Source organism: Carettochelys insculpta, chromosome 1, assembly GCF_033958435.1.
Source record: "Carettochelys insculpta isolate YL-2023 chromosome 1, ASM3395843v1, whole genome shotgun sequence".
Taxonomy (NCBI): Eukaryota; Metazoa; Chordata; order Testudines; family Carettochelyidae; genus Carettochelys; species Carettochelys insculpta.
The window spans coordinates 331,344,259-331,362,829 of NC_134137.1; the positions used below are offsets into that span (position 1 = coordinate 331,344,259).

The following is an 18,571-nucleotide window of genomic DNA, read 5'->3' on the forward strand; positions in this document are numbered from 1 at the left end:
GGGCTTCTGGCTGCTGCTGCTGCAGCTGGGGGTCCATGCTGCATGCACAGGGTCTGCAACCGGTTGGCTCTGTGGATCTTGTGCTGTGCAGGGCAAGTGTGTCTGGGAGGGGCCCTTTAAGGGAGCAGCCTAGGGCTTTGCTGGCCCCTTATTTCGACGGCGAGCGCTTGTGTGTGTGGATGCTCCACATTTCCTTCTGGGGCGGCTCCTTTCGATGTTCCCCCTCGCTACTTCGATGTTAAACGTTGATGGCACCAGCCCTGGAGGACGTGTAGACGATATGCGTCGAAGTAGCCTATTTCGATGTCCTTACTTTGAAATAGGCTACTTCGACGTAGCGTAGACGTAGCGTCGGTGTCTAATTCTGGTTTGTGGATCACAGAATTATTTCTGTGATTTGGTAGGTGCCTACAAATTAGGTGTGAGTTGCCATGCCTAACCCCCAATGTACTTTCTTAAATCCTACCCTTGCCTGAGTGTTTGGAAGTGCCTGCATGTGGATGCCAAATGCCAATGGAGTTTTATGCACTTAAAAGCCTCAAAATAACCTGGCTCTAAAACCCTCAGTGCCTAACTCCCCAATTTCCTAACTGACAGGGGCGTCTAGTCACTACTAGAATATAAACTATACCATAGAATACAAGAAACAAACCAGAATAGTGCAGAAAGTGACGCCCAGCCAAGCAGCCTGCGACTGCCCCGCTGTCCATAAACAGAGCCAGAATCTGGCCCTCTGACATCTTCTTTAAACACAGCTTGTGTCAGCCTGACCTCAGCTGAGCTGCTGTCATCCCCAGCCCGCAGTGATTTATCCGCCAGCTCCCTCGGAGCGGGGCACCCGGCCCCAGGGCAGTAGAGCTGAAGGCTGACGAAATACACGTTCTCGGAGAAGGACGAGGCAAACCAAAGGCTGGTTTGTGGCTGGGAAGCGGCAGGCACCGATCCTGCCTCCTGCCCGCAGGGCGAGAGCGGTCGGGACATCCCCCGCCTCTGGGGATGGCCAAGAGTCCAGGCGGGTTTGCCCACTGCAAATACAGTCTCCAGGACGGACCTTATCAGGTGACCCAGCAGCCGGCGACAGACTCCAAAACTCCTGCACCCGCCCCGGCCAGCCCCGGCGCAGGCTGCACGAGGCGGCTGCCACGTTCTGCGGCGCCGCCGAGCCCAGCAGGCGGCGCGCCCCCCTTCGGACCCTGCGCGAGCCGCGGCTGCTCTGCCGCCCAGGGCGACTCCAATTGGCTCGCCGAGCGGCCAGCCGCGACGCCGCGATTGGCTGGGGAGCGGCCTTTGTTCCCTGTCCACCCCCTCCGCGGCGGCTGCAACTGCAGGGTGGCGGAAGTTTGAGTGTGAGAGTTGCAGGGTCTGCTGCGGCGCTGAGCGGCCGGGCGCCTCCTGCTCTCACCGCGTCCGGGGCGGCTGCGCTGCTGCTAGCGGCGGGAGACAATGGAGCTGGAGAGCAAAATGAAAAGGGTAAGAGCGAGCGTGCATGCGCGGGGCGGGCTGCGCTGGGCTACCTGCCCTGGCTGCTGCTGCTGCTGCCCCGCACGGTTCTCCCCCGGGTCGCAACCGCAGCTGCTCTCCTGTCTGCAGGTCGGGAGGGGGCAGGAGTGCGGCCCCCCGGCTCAGCCCTAGCGATCGGACCCCTCATGTCCGATCCAATGTCGGGCGAGATCTCCAGCAAGCTGGTCTGGCTTCTCAAGGGCCAGCGTCTGAATGACAGAGGTGCCGGTTAATTGGGGCTTTGAGTCGGATATCCGGCTGAGGCGAAGCGCTCCAACCCTACGGAGCCTGATGCCTGGCCCCTCCCTGGGTCTCGCTCAAGTTTGCTAACTTTGCTGATAGCCTTCAAAGTCTCCTAAATGGAGATCGGGGGCGGGGGGAAGGAAATGTGTGCAAGGGGCAGCTGGGGGGAAGTTGGTAATCTCTCTCTCTCTCTCTCTTTTTAAGTAGAAGACGGTAGGAAAGTTTGTTTGTTGTGACCGGAATAAGTTTAGCAAAGACACTGAATGGTTGATTAACTTAATGACCTGCTTACTGCCATCATCCGCTGTCCTGCTTTAGTCCCCAAGCCAAAGATTTCTTTCCATCTGCAATTTAAGTACAGAAAATTGCTCTCCAGGTAGCTGTTATCACAGGACACAGACGAGTCCTTACATTTGGTTCCCCTCCCCACATCGGGGAGAGGGAAGGGAGTTAGTGCCCATAAGGAAAATTGAACCCGAGAAAAATAAAATAGACTGGGATGTACCTGATATGCTAACCTGTGTTCACATGTAATAAATTGGTAGCCGTGTTAGTCTGTATTCTAACAAAACAAACCATCAGTCATGTAGCAGTTTAAAGACTAACAAAAAGCTTTTGTGGGACAGACCCAATTCTTAAGATCTCAGTTTTCACATGTATACCAGGTATAAAGGGAATATTAGTCTATTAAATCTTTGGCTAATTAATTTAGTAAGTAGAATATAAGGATACTCTAACACCAGTTGACGGGTCTTTGAGAAGAAGTATTCCATTTCAAGTCAGCTATGGATTTCATGGTCTATATGTCTTGTCCATTGATGACCTTGTTCTGTTGGCATATAAAACAGTCTCTTTGGTAGTGATAACAAAATTTTTGCGGGGATATCACAATTATTTGATTTTTGAAGTAAGAGAAACTGATGTAGAGTTAGTTCTAATATTTTGTGATTTTCTTCACTAATGAATTTTAGAGAAGTGGTATATAATATTTGTGGGATTCTGTAAAGTATGCTTTTAAATAACATCTGTCTTTTACTATTGTGGTTTCAACTTAAAACTGATGTTATAATTGAAAAGGAGACTTATTCATTTAAACTGTTTTATTTGTCTTGTTGCAAATATCAGGAATGCAGAAGAAATCTTGCATGACTGTAAACTGTAACACAGAAGCATCTTAAATAGTTTTAACTTGACTTGAGCAAAAGTTGTGTTCAAATGTGAATGTTTTACATTTTTGTGGTATGTATTTGGCTAGGTAAAGAGCTTCATGAAAGACTTTATTGCTCTTTTTATCCAGACTTGCAGACATCCGAAAGTATGCTTTGTTTAGAAATAAGCAGAAATTACTTCTATAAGAGATTTCAGAAATGTTGGTCTATGACAGTGTTACAATCTAGTAAGGGGAAACTGTGTTTTTGTGTGTGTATATACAAATAAAATATTTTAAAATAATTGCATGGTCTTGCAATTATCCTGGGAGGCTGGGTTAACAACTCATTCGTGACTCCTCAAACATAACCAACCTGCCTCGGTATTCGTAACGTTGCAGTGAGTTAGTGTGTGATGATGTAATCTGTACAAAAAGCCAGATTTATAGACCCTGCAGATGTTACTTGGCTCCTGACCCTGCAGTTGATAGGCTGTCTATGTGACTGCATCCACCCACATTATTTTTTAATGAGGCTGTACAGAAGGACAGGGATATGCCTACACAGTTTCTGTAGTATGACTAGAACTTTCATTAGTTTAAAAAACCTGAATTTTTTAAATGCAATTAAGAAATGCACTCTCTAAGCTGCTGCAGAATATTAAGGTTTTTGACACTCAGACTCCCCACTCTTTGAAAAATTGACTTTTGTATAAAATGAAGAGTTGGAAGCGTAAATCTAAAATTTCACATCCTTTATTTTCATACTTTTAGCATTCAGTTCTACTTTTGTTTAATAGTTTGCTCTTAGTTTGTGCAAAATTTTCCTGAGTGAACACCCTCTTAAGTCATACAATAGGTAATGGATATGTTGAAAGACTTTGACAAGCAGGGCTTTCCTGTTTCATCTCGTTTTTAGCCAGCTTTCACTTTTCTCCCTCAAAGACTCTAAAGCTATTCTTTCTCCAAAGACTTTTCTGCTGACATGCAGACTTTGAAATGGACACAATAAAAAAGAGCTGCATAGGTGCATATCCCTAAATTAACTTGACAGTCAAGGGTATGGAAGACTCTTCCTGGCCCTCCTACATGAAAGAAATTCTCGATTGTTCTTTTTATCACCTCTTCTCAATATTTTAAAACAAACAAAGACAGCCTTTTACCTTTTTCAAAAGAAAAAGTTGGGCCCACCTGACAGATCAGCAACAGGATAAACTGAAAGCTTCACTGTGTGATCCTATGTTGTGCAGCAAGTCACCAGCCCTCGTTATACAACTAATTTTTTTCTTTGTCTAATGGGGGTGGAGAAATAGAATTTTGGTTATAATTATGTTATAGTACCATGAATTCACAAAAGGCCATAAACCTGAATGTCTACACTAAGCAACAAAGGAATCCCTGCTGAGTCCCCTCTTCCAACTGCCTTTTCTATGCTTTATTGAAAACCATTTTCTTTGCTCCCATTTCTCTCCAAGCCCTCTTTTTACTGTATTTTCTTAGCACTTTTTATCACCTGTCTTTCAGGAACACGAACAATCAAAGCTCACATCGACACCGGTGACTTTTTTGCTACTGTAGAATTAGCAACATAATGGAGTAATCAGCACATTCAGACTGAATAACGTATTTTATTTTAGGGAGAAACTTGGCTTGGTGTTTGGTCAGAAACCCACCAGTTTGCAATATATATGGTTCTGATATATCTGGTGCCTTAACTCTAATGTGGTTGGTGCACAACAGAAGTTCATTGTCCTCCAAGGCATATGTTCTAAAAAGCAACAAGGGGCGATGGGCTGAGCAGAATGTGGCATGAAAATTCCACAGGATACAATGTTGACAGAAACAGAAAAGAGAAGTCCTTTGACAAGTCACTATTTTTGTGTAGTACAGGCTGAACCTCTCTAGTGTTGCACCCGCAGAACCTGACCAGTGCCAAACCAGAGAATTTGCTGAAACGTGGAAGGTCTGTATTGTCTAGCAGTGTTACCAACACTTCCACTGCTTACTAGGCTCTTAGAAGACATCTAAGGGTCAATTTGAACTAAATCACAGCACGGAACACTGAGGCCAGGACTGGTGACTAGAAGCGAAGGTTATGAGACCACTAACTTGGCCATAATAAGGGGACATTCAGCTAACTAAAATCATGATTGACAATGGATGTTGACAAACTATTGAGTGATGGAGTAGAGAGGCTCTGTACTTTGAGTGTCTCTTTTTATTCTGCTACTAAAGATGTCACATAACAAAGCTTGTAAGATATTTCTAGGGCTCCTCCCAAGCTCTCAAGAACAAGATCAAAACCTATAATTCCCCTTCGTCCCACGCCCCCAGCCGGCATTAGCAGGATGGATAGGAAAGCAAAACCTAGGAATGGGCAACAGGGGATTGATCACTTGATGATAAAATATTCAGTTCATTTCTTCTGAAGCACCTGACATTGACTACTGTCAGAATGTATGTTGCTCTGCCAGATGGACCATTGATCTGATGCAGTCTGACCATTCTTTTGAAGTCTTTTATTGCCTTTAATTTAAATTAAAACAATATCAAAGCAAATGCTGATGGGATTTCCAAATTTGTTCAAGTGTGTGTGGGTGTTTTTTTTTTTTTCCAAACTGGTTGAAATACAAGCAATTTTAGGGATCTGCTCTGATGTAATGGGAACCATTTTAAAAATCAATTTGCTTACATTGTCACAGCCTTTTTAACGGTATGTCTGTGCTGGACAATTAACCATGGCTCTTACCCAGTTTTTAGCCTTAACCCATGTACCATTTATCCAAGATTGGAGGGTCTGTAAATTCAAGGCCTGTCTTAGAATCTGGGCTTCACTTAAGTTAGGCTCACGTTGCAGAGAAGGGCTGCGTCTACACGTGCACGCTACTTCGAAGTAGTGGCAGTAACTTCGAAATAGCGCCCGTCACGTCTACACGTGTTGGGCGCTATTTCGAAGTTGAAATCGACGTTAGGCGGCGAGACGTCGAAGTCGCTAACCCCATGAGGGGATGGGAATAGCGCCCTACTTCGACGTTCAACATCGAAGTAGGGACGTGTAGACGATCCGCGTCCCGCAACATCGAAATAGCGGGGTCCTCCATGGTGGCCATCAGCTGGGGGGTTGAGAGATACTCTCTCTCCAGCCCTTGCGGGGCTCTGTGGTCACCGTGGGCAGCAGCCCTTAGCCCAGGGCTTCTGGCTGCTGCTGCTGCAGCTGGGGGTCCGTGCTGCATATACAGGGTCTGCAACTAGTTGTTGGCTCTGTGTATCTTGCACTGTTTAATGAAAGTGTGTCTGGGAGGGGCCCTTTAAGGGAGCGACTTGCTGTTGAGTCCGCCCCGTGACCCTGTCTGCAGCTGTGCCTGGATCCCTTATTTCGATGTGTGCTACTTTGGCGTGTAGACGTTCCCTCGCTGTGCCTATTTCGATGTTGGGCTGAGCAACGTCGAAGTTGAACATCGACGTTGCCAGCCCTGGAGGACGTGTAGACGTTATTCATCGAAATAGCCTATTTCGATGTCGCAACATCGAAATAAGCTATTTCGAAGTTGGGTGCACGTGTAGACGTAGCCAAGATGTAGGCAAAAATGATTCAGTTTTTCAAGGCACTTCTTGCAGATTCTCCTTCCCTCCTTCTTCCCCAAAACAGTAGGCAGGAGTTTTCACAAGTGACTGGAATTTTTTTTTTTTTTACTGAATCTCAGTGCAATGTGCCCTGGACATGAACTGTGATACAGAAAGTGAGGACACTCATGGATATTTGGGGATCATTCCCAAGCTAAGCTATTTCACATGCTTTGATTCAGGTGCTGATTACGTGGGTTAGCTATGCAGTATAAACCTGTTTTGTGAGGGAGGGACAGCTCAGTGGTTTGAGCATTGGCCCCCTAAACCCAGGGTTACAAGCTCAATCCTTGAGGAGGCCATTTGGGGATTGGGGCAAATAGATGTCAGGGATGGTGCTTGGTCCTGCCAAGAGGGCAGGGGACTGGACTAGATGACCTTCCAAGGTCCCTTCCAGCTCTAGGAGATGTGTATCACCAATTAAATTAATAATGTAGACAAGCACAGAGTGTCTACTTCCCCTTCAGATCATGAGCCCTGGGATGGAAGATACAAGTACCAGGAAGCCATGATCTTGGGCCACACCTTTTCCTTTTCAAGCAGTTCTGTAGTTCAGTTATTTCAAAACCCTCTTTGTGGAGCACAGTAGTGGAAGCAGTAGGGAATCCAGGGGTACTAGCAATTCAGGGTCAGGATGTGGTCTGCCATTCAAATATTTTATTTTATTTTTGTGGCCCACGAACACTCATCAAAAAATCAGTTTTATAATAGAGATATCTGGAGAAGGAGGTTATGATATGCATGACAGACTCTGCAGTGTCAGTTATAAAAAGATACAACATCAGCATGACCTCATCATCAGTAAAGCGAGACTCTCAATCTGGGTCTTACAGAACCAGGGACATGACCGTGTACAAGTGAGGATTCTCGCTGATGTGTAAATTTGGGAATTGAAAAATGGCGGTTGGATGACTCCCCGGCAGTCTGGGACAGGGGAGCATTAATAACCCTCCAGCTCTGGTTTAAAACGCCAGGCCGTGCTGCTTCTCTTCAATTTTACTTCCTGTTTTCCTCATCTGTAAAACAAATGTCTCTTTGAAGGGACTGGTAGGTGACTGCTGAACACACCGTGTGCGTAGGAGAGTTGTATTTGTGGTGCAGCGGAGATCATGGAAGAATCAATCATTCAACTATGATTTCAAATGGGGCCTCTGGGGAGAGGGCAATGGGAAGAGAAGAGGATCCTGAGCTGTGGGTTCAGCAGTTAGCGGAGCTGGGAAAAGGAAACTAGACCCACCACCACTCCACACTATGAAGTGTGTGTGTTGGGGGGAGCAGGGCGGCTGAGCGGAGAGAAGACAAAGGGAGGACTTAGCAGCATCTGGGCTGGGGAAGTGTGGTAGTGAGGGGGGCGGGGTAGGAGGAAACAGACCAAGCGGAGCAGGGCAAAGGGTGAAGAGGGCAGCAAGGAGGAAGCCCACTTTGCCTGCCCTGGGCTAAGGTGCAGGGAGGAGGACCAGAATGGGTGAGGCACCAAGCAGGGAGGAGGGGGAGAAACTGTGCTGTGCCGTTGCAGCTTGCCAAGTGAGTGAGGTGGTGTCTGGGGAGCAGGGCTGACTCACCAATTGGAGAAGCTATGGTGAACAAAACTGAAACTGCAGGCTGCGAGGCAGGGCGAAGGCTGTAGGGCTGTAATTTGAGCTGTGTGTTTCCTGCAGGTTCAGGGGCGCAGCTGAGGATGCTGTCTGCTGCTTTGCCTTCCCAGCTGCCCCAGAACCTGCCAGACTCATACTGAACACATTTCACAGCAACAATAGGAAAGTTGGTAACAGAGAGAAAGGAAAGGTAGTGAGGGAGGGGAGCATGGGGTGGGGAGGGGCAGAGCTGGCACAGGCCCCCATGTTCCTCTGCACTTCTGGGGCTTCTGTCTGGGAAGGCAGAGCCTTCCTTTGCCTTACTGACAAGCCACCCATGCTGGTAGCTGAATAAAAGCGCACTCTGATTTTTTGTTCAATGTGTAATCCTCAAAGTGAACATCAACAGGGAAAGAGAGATTCTTGAGGTGAACAGAGTGCTTAACGTGAGACGAGAAGAACTCCTATTCCTTGAAAATAACGGAAAGACACTGTCTCGTGTGCCTGCAAACTGTTGCCGTGGCAAAAGAACATAATATTAGGCACTGTTATGAGACAATGAGCAAAACACAGTATGCCCAGTGTGTAGGGAAATCACCAACTGATATTTTGCCGGACCTGAAAAGCCAGGATCAGAAACAAAAGCATGTGCGATTTAAGTGTAAGGAATGTGCCAGCAGGAACTCAATGCTGCTGAAGGTGGGAGGAATGCATCTCCCAGAGATCATTTGCATGAGAATGCAAAGGTGTGCATAATGTGATACCTTGCAAACAAAGACTGATGGGTAGCAAGGAAGCTATGAGATTTTTGTCTCTTGTAAACACGTTGTAAAATCACAACTTATGCTAACACTCAGTATAAGAACTGTGAAATCTCACCAATGCTCCAAGTCATTGTGGGGGGACAGGGCAGTTGTCATAACTGTGTAAGACATGGATTACACAGGGCTCCCTGGTTTAAAGCATTGGAGGGTAGAAGGGGAGGTATAGGGGTTGAATCAGCTTGAGTGTCTTGGCCAGATAGCTATAAACCTGGTTTGACTAGCCCTAGAGCTGGATACTAGTGGTTTTTATGAGACTCTGCTTTGGTAGATATTAAGAGTGGAAATCACAGAGTGGTAGCTGAGGCTGCTAAGAGCAGAAATCACAGGGTTTTGCCTCAAGCTAAACCCACATTGGATGGACAGATGGTGTTACTGGCAGATGGCTGACAAGAGAAGCAGTGACTGGCAGACGGCTGGTAGGAGGAGCAGTGGATGGATGGATGGCGTGACTGGCAAACGGCGGTAGAAGGAGCAGTGGACGCGTGGACGGCACAACTGGCGGACAGCGGTAGCAGCAAGCAGAACGCTGGACCAGCACAAAGGTGGCATTGTCTCAGGTTCCATGAGGGAATACATCAGCGTGAGATGTCAGTGCTTGCATGGACTGGACCAAGTTGTAAGTGTGACATTTGAATTGGGGGTGTGGAGAAAGTTGGGGGTGTGGAATGGCTGTTTGCTGTATTGGACTGGTTAGTCTGAGAGGCCAAGGAGGTTGCTCAATGCATTTGAGCTGGGACAGTTACTTCAGGATTGCTTATGAACTCTGGGTGTGGTGTTTTCCCAAGCTTATGCTAATTGACCTTTCTGCCTCTTTTATTAAATGTTCTTTTCTACACTCAGACTCTGTGCTTGCAAGTGGGGAAGCATTGCAAGTGCCCAGGGGTTTATGAATTTCCCAGGCTACTGGGTGGGGGCTTGAGCCTGTTCTGTGTGAGAAGGATGAAAAGGAATCCCTAGATGTTGAACTCGACCCTGCCAGCTACTTCCGGCAGAAGGGTTACAGAAGTGTGGGAAGCATCAAACTGCAAACCTTACTCCATCATGGGAAGTCACTCTGATGCATATGAAGAACAAGTCATTTAGAGATATAATAAAGAAATGTGCAGTGAAGATGGCACAAGCATTGGTGGAAGATAAGGTGGACAGAATATTTGAAAGTATATCACTGTTTCATCAAAGGGTTGCAAGAAGATTAGGGGAACTTAATGGCCATGTTTCTTTCAAACTGAAAGATATGATGAAGCAATGCAAATGCTTTTCATTGGCTTTGGACAAAAGTACTGACATCAGTGACATAAGCCAAATACTCATATTCACACATACTATAGATGAGGATTTCATGGTACATGAAGAACTACTCAAAATGCAACCCTTGGATGGTACTTCTGAATATAACAACGTACTGCTGTACTCAAATGTCAGGTGGCCGAGTACTGGGAAGAGGCTTCAGTGATTCTTTGCTCTTCGAAAAGAAATCTTTTCTTCAGAATGAGCTACTTGGCAACACAGATGAATATCAAAATCAAGTGCAAGATAAAGATTTTTTTTGCTCCCTGCCATTCATGGCAGACATGACCACTCACTTCAATGTGTTGAACCTGAGCTTACAAGATAGGCAAGAAAATGTTTCCCAGATTGTTGGACACACTGAAGCTTTCCACAAGAAGCTACAACTAGTTAGTGTTAATGTGTGTTTCGGGAAGAATGATCTTGCACAGTTCTGCTGCTTGTGGTGAACTGATGACAGATAATATCTAGGCAGACTTCTCAAGCTTTGCAGCAAAAAATTGAAAATGTATCTGGTGAGTTTGATAAGAGATTTGCAGACTTTGACAAACTGAAGCCCAGTCTCCATTTGTTTAACAATCAGAAGGAAGCTGCAGTAGAAAGTCATCAGATCTGCACCTTGAATTTTGGGAACTGCAGTCTGGCCCATTGTCCCTTTAAAAAAGGGAGAGAGAGAGTGTGTGTGTGTGAGAGAGAGAGAGAGAGAGAGAAATGCTCATTGAAGATCAGCTTCCAGAAACTAAGACTTTGCACTCAACAGAAATTCATGAAAAGTACATTTTCTGTGCTGAGGCAAGTGAAATAGAAGACCCAAAACCATGTGGGAAAATAAAATGCTGGATTCATTTCTTCAACTCTCTCTCCCACAAACACTGATATTGATATTGATATGGATACATGGGTAAAAGAAAAACCTTGCCCCTCAGACTCCCATTACTAGGGAAGAGGAAGAGTAGCACTTAGTTCAATAGAAATTTAAAATCTCCTTTTTCATCTTTAACATTTTTTTCCTGCTTGTAGCTGTTCTATTTAGTTTATAAGATTTTTTTATGGAACTTTGAAGGAAATACATTTAGATAATATACATATTCCCCCAGTCCCATCCTTTACCCTCCCAAAATGGTATTAATGAAATTCCTCATCGTATAAGAGAGCTGCTCTGTTTCAGCCCTATTATGGTCACAAAAGTTGTTAGTGCCAAAGCTTCCAGGCTTCATAATATAAGAATCTTTGCATACCATTACCCTCATCTAATCTTGCATGTTCTTATATGTGTGGCCTACAAACTGTAGGTCTTGTGTCCATGTGGCCCGCAATGTTGAAGATGTTGGACCACCCTGAGATAACAGTAGATGGCATAAGTAAACTTGATTATCTTTCAGTTCTTTTCTTGATTTAATTTCACTGTTTTAAAATAAATATGTAAACATTTTCTCGTTCCACTCTACTTCCCACGTTACTTTAATTCAATACTTTTAAAAAATATTATTGTCATTAAACTAGATATCATGAAAATTCCTTAACAGATTATACAGTCAAGTATCAGGAAAAAGTATGCTACACAGATGACATAATAGGCATGTATAAAATTGCATATAATAGTCATGATTAAAAATAGTGGTTTGTTTGGTCTTGTTCTGTAACTCCCTTAGTGAAGCTAATGCAAACATAAGAAAACTGAAAAGTTACACTTCGTTAAACTCCCTGTTAAGACATTTGTTCGAAGTCTGAATTGACTTTGCCATGTCTGTCACATTGGTGAACTTTGTAAAATGAGTCAGTCCCTGTTACAATGTAATTATGCTATAAACCTGACTTGCCAGAGAAAAGGAAAAGCTGGCAAAGAGTACTGTTCTGCAGCACTTCCCTGGTACGTTGCACTTGGTTTGTAAACATGTCTACATAGTTATGACAGAAAAAGATCAAGGCACTGCTCTTACTGTGGAATGTCTGCTTTTTTCATAAACAGAATGCCAAAATACTAGAGTAAATCATAAAACTGAATGCAAGTGAAGAAAACAGCTTTGGAAATCATCAGTAAAAGTATTTGAGGGAAAAGGTGCAACACTAACTTCACACCTTTTAAAAAACAAAAAAAAGTACACATGGGAGCAGTCTACTCTACATTATGTACAGAATAGTTAAGTAATTGCTCTTGAAATTCACTTCCTGTTTGTGACACTTCTGTTTGGTTACTGCTGCCATGGAAACTAGTTAGAACAAAAAGCTAAGCCCGGTCACTATCAATGTAGTGTTTAGAAATTAAGGAAAATTGATTTAACTTTTCAATACTGTGAGACTAATGAGGTTGCTCACAATGAATAAAAAACACCTGGAAGAGGCTGTAGGGAGATCAGTTTCTTTTCTTCAGTTGAAGAACATTCAAAATGAGGAAATGCTCACATCCTCAAAGGTAGAACACATGCTCCAGAAAGCCAATCGGCAAATCTGTTCTACAGTGAAAAAGTTGTCCTATACTTAGGTTAAAATGCTAAAAGGAGAACTGCTTCCAAGTACATTTGGAAGATAAGAACAGCCATATGTGTCCTGTCTTCGGAGAGTGACCAATGCCAGGGTGCTGCAGAGGGAATGAATGGATCAGGTAATCATCAAGTGATTCAAGGGGAAAGATGACAAGCAATGCTTTCCTCACAAGCAGAACAAGGGCAAAATAACAAGACCACTAACAATACTTGGCTCTGAGAATTGTTAAGAGAATGATGGTTAGTAGCCTCCTTGCAATAAAGAGCCAACTTCCTGGATACATCATTTCTCTTGTGTTTACTGAAACTGAACAAAGTGTGAGAAGCTGTTGAAGGAAAAACCATAGATTTTTTTTTTTTTTTTTTTTAAACCTCCCTTTCTGAAAATGTGCTGGTACATCAAGAACTCCTCCTCTAGGTATGTATTTCACAAGTCTCACCTGGCACAATATCTAATTCTAGCTGATTGCATAAATGACTGTTGCACAGAAGTCCCTAAAGTGGGAATAGATAGAATAAACCAGGGGTCAGCAACCTTTCCAAGGTGGAGTACCGAAATTTGACATTTTGACTCTATGTATGGTTGGAGTGGAGGTGATGCTTTTTAAAGTCACTAATAGTCCTGCTTACAACAGCTTCATTATTTAATAAAGGTGCAGAGCTTTACCATGTAGGTGGTGGTTCATAGCATTAGCTGGTGTTTTGCTGTTAATCCACAGGTGGCATTTCTTTGAGCATGTTCCCAGCTGTGTAGTGGAGGAGGAGTGGGGCTGAGCTCTCACCTCACATGCTGATGAAAATCAGCCCATATGTCACTTTCGGCACCCATGCCGGGGGTTGCTGACCCCTGCAATAGGCTGTCGGCTGTGGTGGGTTTTTTTGTGTATGTCGCTAGTTGCATTTTCATATGCCTCCTTCCCACTCCCTCAAAGATGTGTGGGGCATAGAAACGAATGAAGGAAAACTCTCTAGAACAGAATCAAAAGAGGGATGGTGGTTTTGCATTTTGTCATGACCAGGGCTGATGACAGACTTTACCAGCCCTTGGCAAGGTAGGGGTGGAGAATGGAGCTCTGGGCACACCTGGAAAGGGCAGAGGTTTGGGCAGAAGTGGTGGGGCTAGCTTTCTCCTCGCAGCCTTCAGCACTGCCCAGACCATGCAGCACAGGATCCTGGAAATGATTTAAAGAGCCTGGAGCACTGGCAGCTGCTGCTCTTTTGGATTGCCAGACTCCTAGGCAACTGCCTCCTTTGCTCTTCCCCCCCACTTGAGTCAGCAACCTTGGTTATGACCATAGTTATAATTCCCATATCTCTGGCCGCTGGATATGTATGTAGCCAGCAAATACATGTACAGTTGGAATAAACACAATTATCTTACCTTGATGATCTTAAGAAGATGTAAGTCTCCTTGATACCGATAAACTTTATCTCTAGGCATTGTACCAATGCCTTAAAGTTTACATTCTGATTCTTTCCAAAATTTTAGCTAGAGAATGTTGTTACAACTGAATTAGTTCACTACTTGTGCATTAATCTTTGTGTTGCAGCCAGTTCTGTGATTTATACTGTTGCCTTTGCTGCTATGACTATCCTTGCTAATGTTCTACTTAGAAACAAACACTTTTCTGGCAACTCTTAATCTTGTTAGATGTCCCTCCCTCCCCAAATGCTCCTAAATAATAGAAGCGTAAGACTAAAACGGACCTCAGTAGATCATCTAGTTCAGTTTCCTACACTCAGGCCAGGACTGTGTAATAACTAGACCACCCCTGACAGGTGTTTGTGAACCTTTATTTAAAAATGTCCCGTGACAGAGCTTACAATTTCTCTAGGCAGTTTTGTTGCAACACTTAACCACAGTTAGGGAGTTTTTCCTAATATCGGACCGAAGCCGCCATCCCTGTAGTTTTATGTCGCTTGCTCATTGTCCTTTCTTCTGAGTTCAAGGACAATTTTTCCTCCTCTCTCCCACAAAGTACCTTTTATGTATTTGAAAACTCTTTCCCACCCCCACACCCTCCATCTTCTCCAGACTATAAAAACTCTAGATTCCACCCCCGCATCTTTCTTCATAAGCCATATTCTCTAGACCGCTCATCAATATTGTTATTCTTCTTTTGACTTTGGCTTGTCCACACCTTTTCTGAAATATGATGCTTAAAACTGGACACACTACTCCAGCTGAGGCCTTTATCAGTAGAGAATAGGTGAACATATTGAACAGAACTGAAGCCAGTGTAAATCCTAGTCAATTTTTCTATATATGTCAGGGGTCTGCAACTGAAATAGCACGAAGAGATATTTTTTCAAATTCTGTTACAAACTCAATATGTCAAGAGTTGCCATGCATGTGAAAATGAGACAGTCCTTGTCAAACCATACTTCTTGTAACCCTTATTTTAAGAACAGTGTGCACACAAAGATTTGTACCAGTTAGAAAGTTGTTACCTCCCCCCCCATCCCCAAGGTTTACCTCCGATCCTGCAAACCTCCCCCCATCTCCAGGCTTGACCCCTTCAGTCCCAAACTGCCCCCCCTTCCCCCACATCTCCAGGTTTAACCTGCCTCAGAGCATGAGCTACATGAGCTGCTGTTGCTCCTTCATGGCCGCTGCCTCTTCTTCCCTGCCCCACATGCTGCGTTCCCTTCCTCCTCCTCTTTAGCGTGGCTCTGGCAGGCTCAGCCACCGCCCCCTCCCCCCCACAGCTCTCCTGCATGCTTCCCCCACATGCATAGTGGTCAGCTCTCAGCCCTGCCAGGTAACTTCTGCAGGACTTCCTGCCACAGCTGACCGCTCAGTGTCTACAGAGCGTGCCATTATACAAAAAAAAAAAAAAAACTTTTTGAATTCTGTTTAATGGTGGGTGCAATCCGGCCATTAAACCAACTGAATTTAGATTTTGTGGGGTTTTTTTTTGTTTTGTTTTCGTTTTTGGGTTTTTGTTTTTTTTTGTTTAAGCAGCAGCAGCCTCCAGAGCTGCAAGAGGAGTCAGTGACGGCAGTGCTCAGAGCCGCAAGTGGCTCCTCAAAGAGCCGCAGGTTTCTAGCCGCTGGTATATTTGCGGGGGGGGGTGTAAAATATACCTCTATAAAACTATCATTGTGTTTTCACGACAGAGTACAATCCCGGAACTGTGGAATGTATTGGGGTAACATGATGCTCCTCATTAGGCTTATAGCTGCCACTAAATTATGTCGCCATTTTCTGAGAAGCCTGCACCTATGTAGGAGGGCTCCAGTAACTCTCTCTTGGTGAGTTTCCTGTGAATAGCAGTTATATCTTGCAAGCATAAGAAATGGAATATGAAATCTAAGACAACCATGATCTTTTGCTTGGTGTGTTTTTTGCATCAAATTCCATTTCATCAGATTTATTTATTGTAAAAGCCAATCCAGCTGTGAGAATAAACCTAACCACCCAATCAAAATAGCATCACCATGGTACGCCCAGCACTTTAATCTGTTTTTGTGTAGATTTTGTCCTCTTTGCTGTTGTCTATGCACTTAGTTTAGGAAGAATGTCGAGAATAACTTTGAATCATATTTGAGTTTCTGTGAAGTATGGGGCAGTACCGTGGAAAGCTTTTCCCCTTTTTTTTGTTGACTCTTGCGTGTCCATTTGGATGAATAGTTGATACTTGAAGTAGAACAAGTTCTAGTTTTCTATCAAGCCCCAAAAGACACCTGTATAAAGTACGTTTCCTCATGTTTGCTTTGAAGACTTGAGTAAGCATAGGGATGATTCTTGTCTCTCAAGCACAAGGATATATCCAAGAGTACAGCATTTTTGAAGACTCTTCCGACATGAAGAACCGCATGTCCTACTAGGACACTTCTTGTGTAGGTGCTTTGAGACTGAGGGAAAACCTGTTTCCTTAGGTTTAAGAACTCGGAGAATGTCTTGTACACAGAACTACAACTTGGTGAGATTAGAAAATAATGGAAGTATTTAGGTACCCTTTGTAATTGGGAGGGGTGCCATTTTCACGGAGCTAGTTTAGTTTACTTTCTGTAACTCATGATGGCAGCCGAATCAAATAGAGTTCAATGACTTCAGTATAGGAGGAGGCCCTTAAAGGAATAGAGGTACTCAAGAGTGAGAAAGAAAGTGTTACAGCAGAAATTCTCTAAAAGTGATATTTTGAATTATGTCTCTTCTCCCTTTACCTAGCTCTTTTTCTTTAGTTAGGCATAAAGGAAACCCAAAGAAGGGTGAGTAGTCTTAGTGCTAACCCATAAGTTTGGATTCTATATTGGAAAGAGGGTCTGGCAATGACTCTGACTATGCTAATTTTTAAGGAAACTTCCAAATATCTTCTCCTAGAATTTTGGTATAATTTCTTCTGAAATTTTTATTTGTAAGAGGAATTTTCAGTTGCATTTCAGGTGCCTTGACTACATTTACTCAGATGACCTACCAATGGACAATCTATTTTCTTCTATATTGACATCTTTCTCTGTTGTACCTAACTTTAGAAGTGATAATTCCTGTAGTTTGTGTTTCAAAAAACAAAATTTTCATAGTGGTTATAGATGAATTCTTCATTGCTAGCACTATATGGCATTGGGCATCCTGCTTATTCTTACCCTGCGCAAGCACAAACAGCAATAGCAACTGAAAGTGAGAGTGCATGTTAGCATACTAAAACCTGAAATCTGTTATCACCAAGGCAGGTGTATTACAATGTATTTGAATCCTGGAAAGGTGAGAATGTTCTGTTCTCTAACTCCAATCCTTTCATGAATGACTTTGGCTTATAGGATACAGGTTGAATTATTGTGGAAACTAAACTGCTCTTTTTCCCTGTATCCCTCCATATCAACACTGAGGCACTGTCCATACTCTTAACACTATCTTCTCTTAAAAATAAAAACAAAGCCAATTTTCAGTGCAGTGGCCCTTTGAAAATTCTCTTTTTTTTTTTTTTTTAAATGCTGCCAGCCTGATTTTTAAATCTTATCTAATGTACAAAAAGAGGACAGGGAATGCTGAGGATATCTTTTATGGCAGATTCCAGCCTTATTCAAATATTTATGGTCTAGTTATAAATTTCTCTGATAATCCAAGTTTATCGTAGAAATGCAGGGCTGCTATAGTAATCTCTTACATATAAACAAACCATTAAATGTGTGCTTATGGCCACTGGGGTTATAGAGTAGCAGCTTGTACTAAAATCTCTGAAATATATAGATTGTCAACTGTTAGTTCAGCTTAAAATGGAGTAAAGTAGTCTTTTGGTAGTGGTTGCTTAGCTGTAACCATTTAAAAAAGGCATCCTTCTGACTGATGAAAGGAGCATGAAACAGATTATCTCCATCATTATATTTGTACTGTCTTGCATACCCAGCCAGTCCCTAAATCAGCAATGTGATTTGACATGCCAGATATTTTTGGATAGCTTTCTTAAACAAACATTTTCTTTAACAGCAGTTGACATATGAAGAAACCTTGCTCTAGCTGCATTTTTTGACCTATTTGTCTAGTTTCTTCCATAATTCCATCTATGGAGAAATTGGTTCCATCCTCTTTTCAAATGCTCATGTTGTACTTATGCATGCATTCAGTCCGCTTCAGTATATTTTTGGATACACTGACAGGCTACTCTGGCACAGAATAAGCCATGCTACAGGTCCAACATTGTGTTGTGCAGAAGGCTCAGAAGCATGCCGTTTTGAGAAAGGCAATGGAGAAAATGCAGTGCATTTCCTTAGCTTCCTTATCCAATCTGTGGACTGTTTGAACCCACCAGAGGTGGTACATTATACTCCCTGTTCAGTAGCTCACTACAGTTCTGCGTATTATAGTTAGTCCTTACTGCTGAAACAAAAGACCGACATCTGCTAAATATTCTTTGAGTATATTACTTGACATATGCCGGCAAGCAC

General features: G+C 43.6%; 1 protein-coding gene across 1 annotated transcript in view; it reads left to right on the forward strand.

Moving 5' to 3' along the window:
* The first annotated feature begins 951 nt into the window (after positions 1 to 951).
* TES (testin LIM domain protein) overlaps positions 952 to 18,571 on the forward strand; it is a 52,809-nt gene continuing 35,189 nt past the window's right edge. The window contains exon 1 of the mRNA XM_075014798.1: positions 952 to 1,470. Coding sequence (XP_074870899.1) covers positions 1,444 to 1,470 — 27 coding nt within the window. The 5' untranslated portion in view covers positions 952 to 1,443. The remainder of the gene's footprint in view (positions 1,471 to 18,571) is intronic.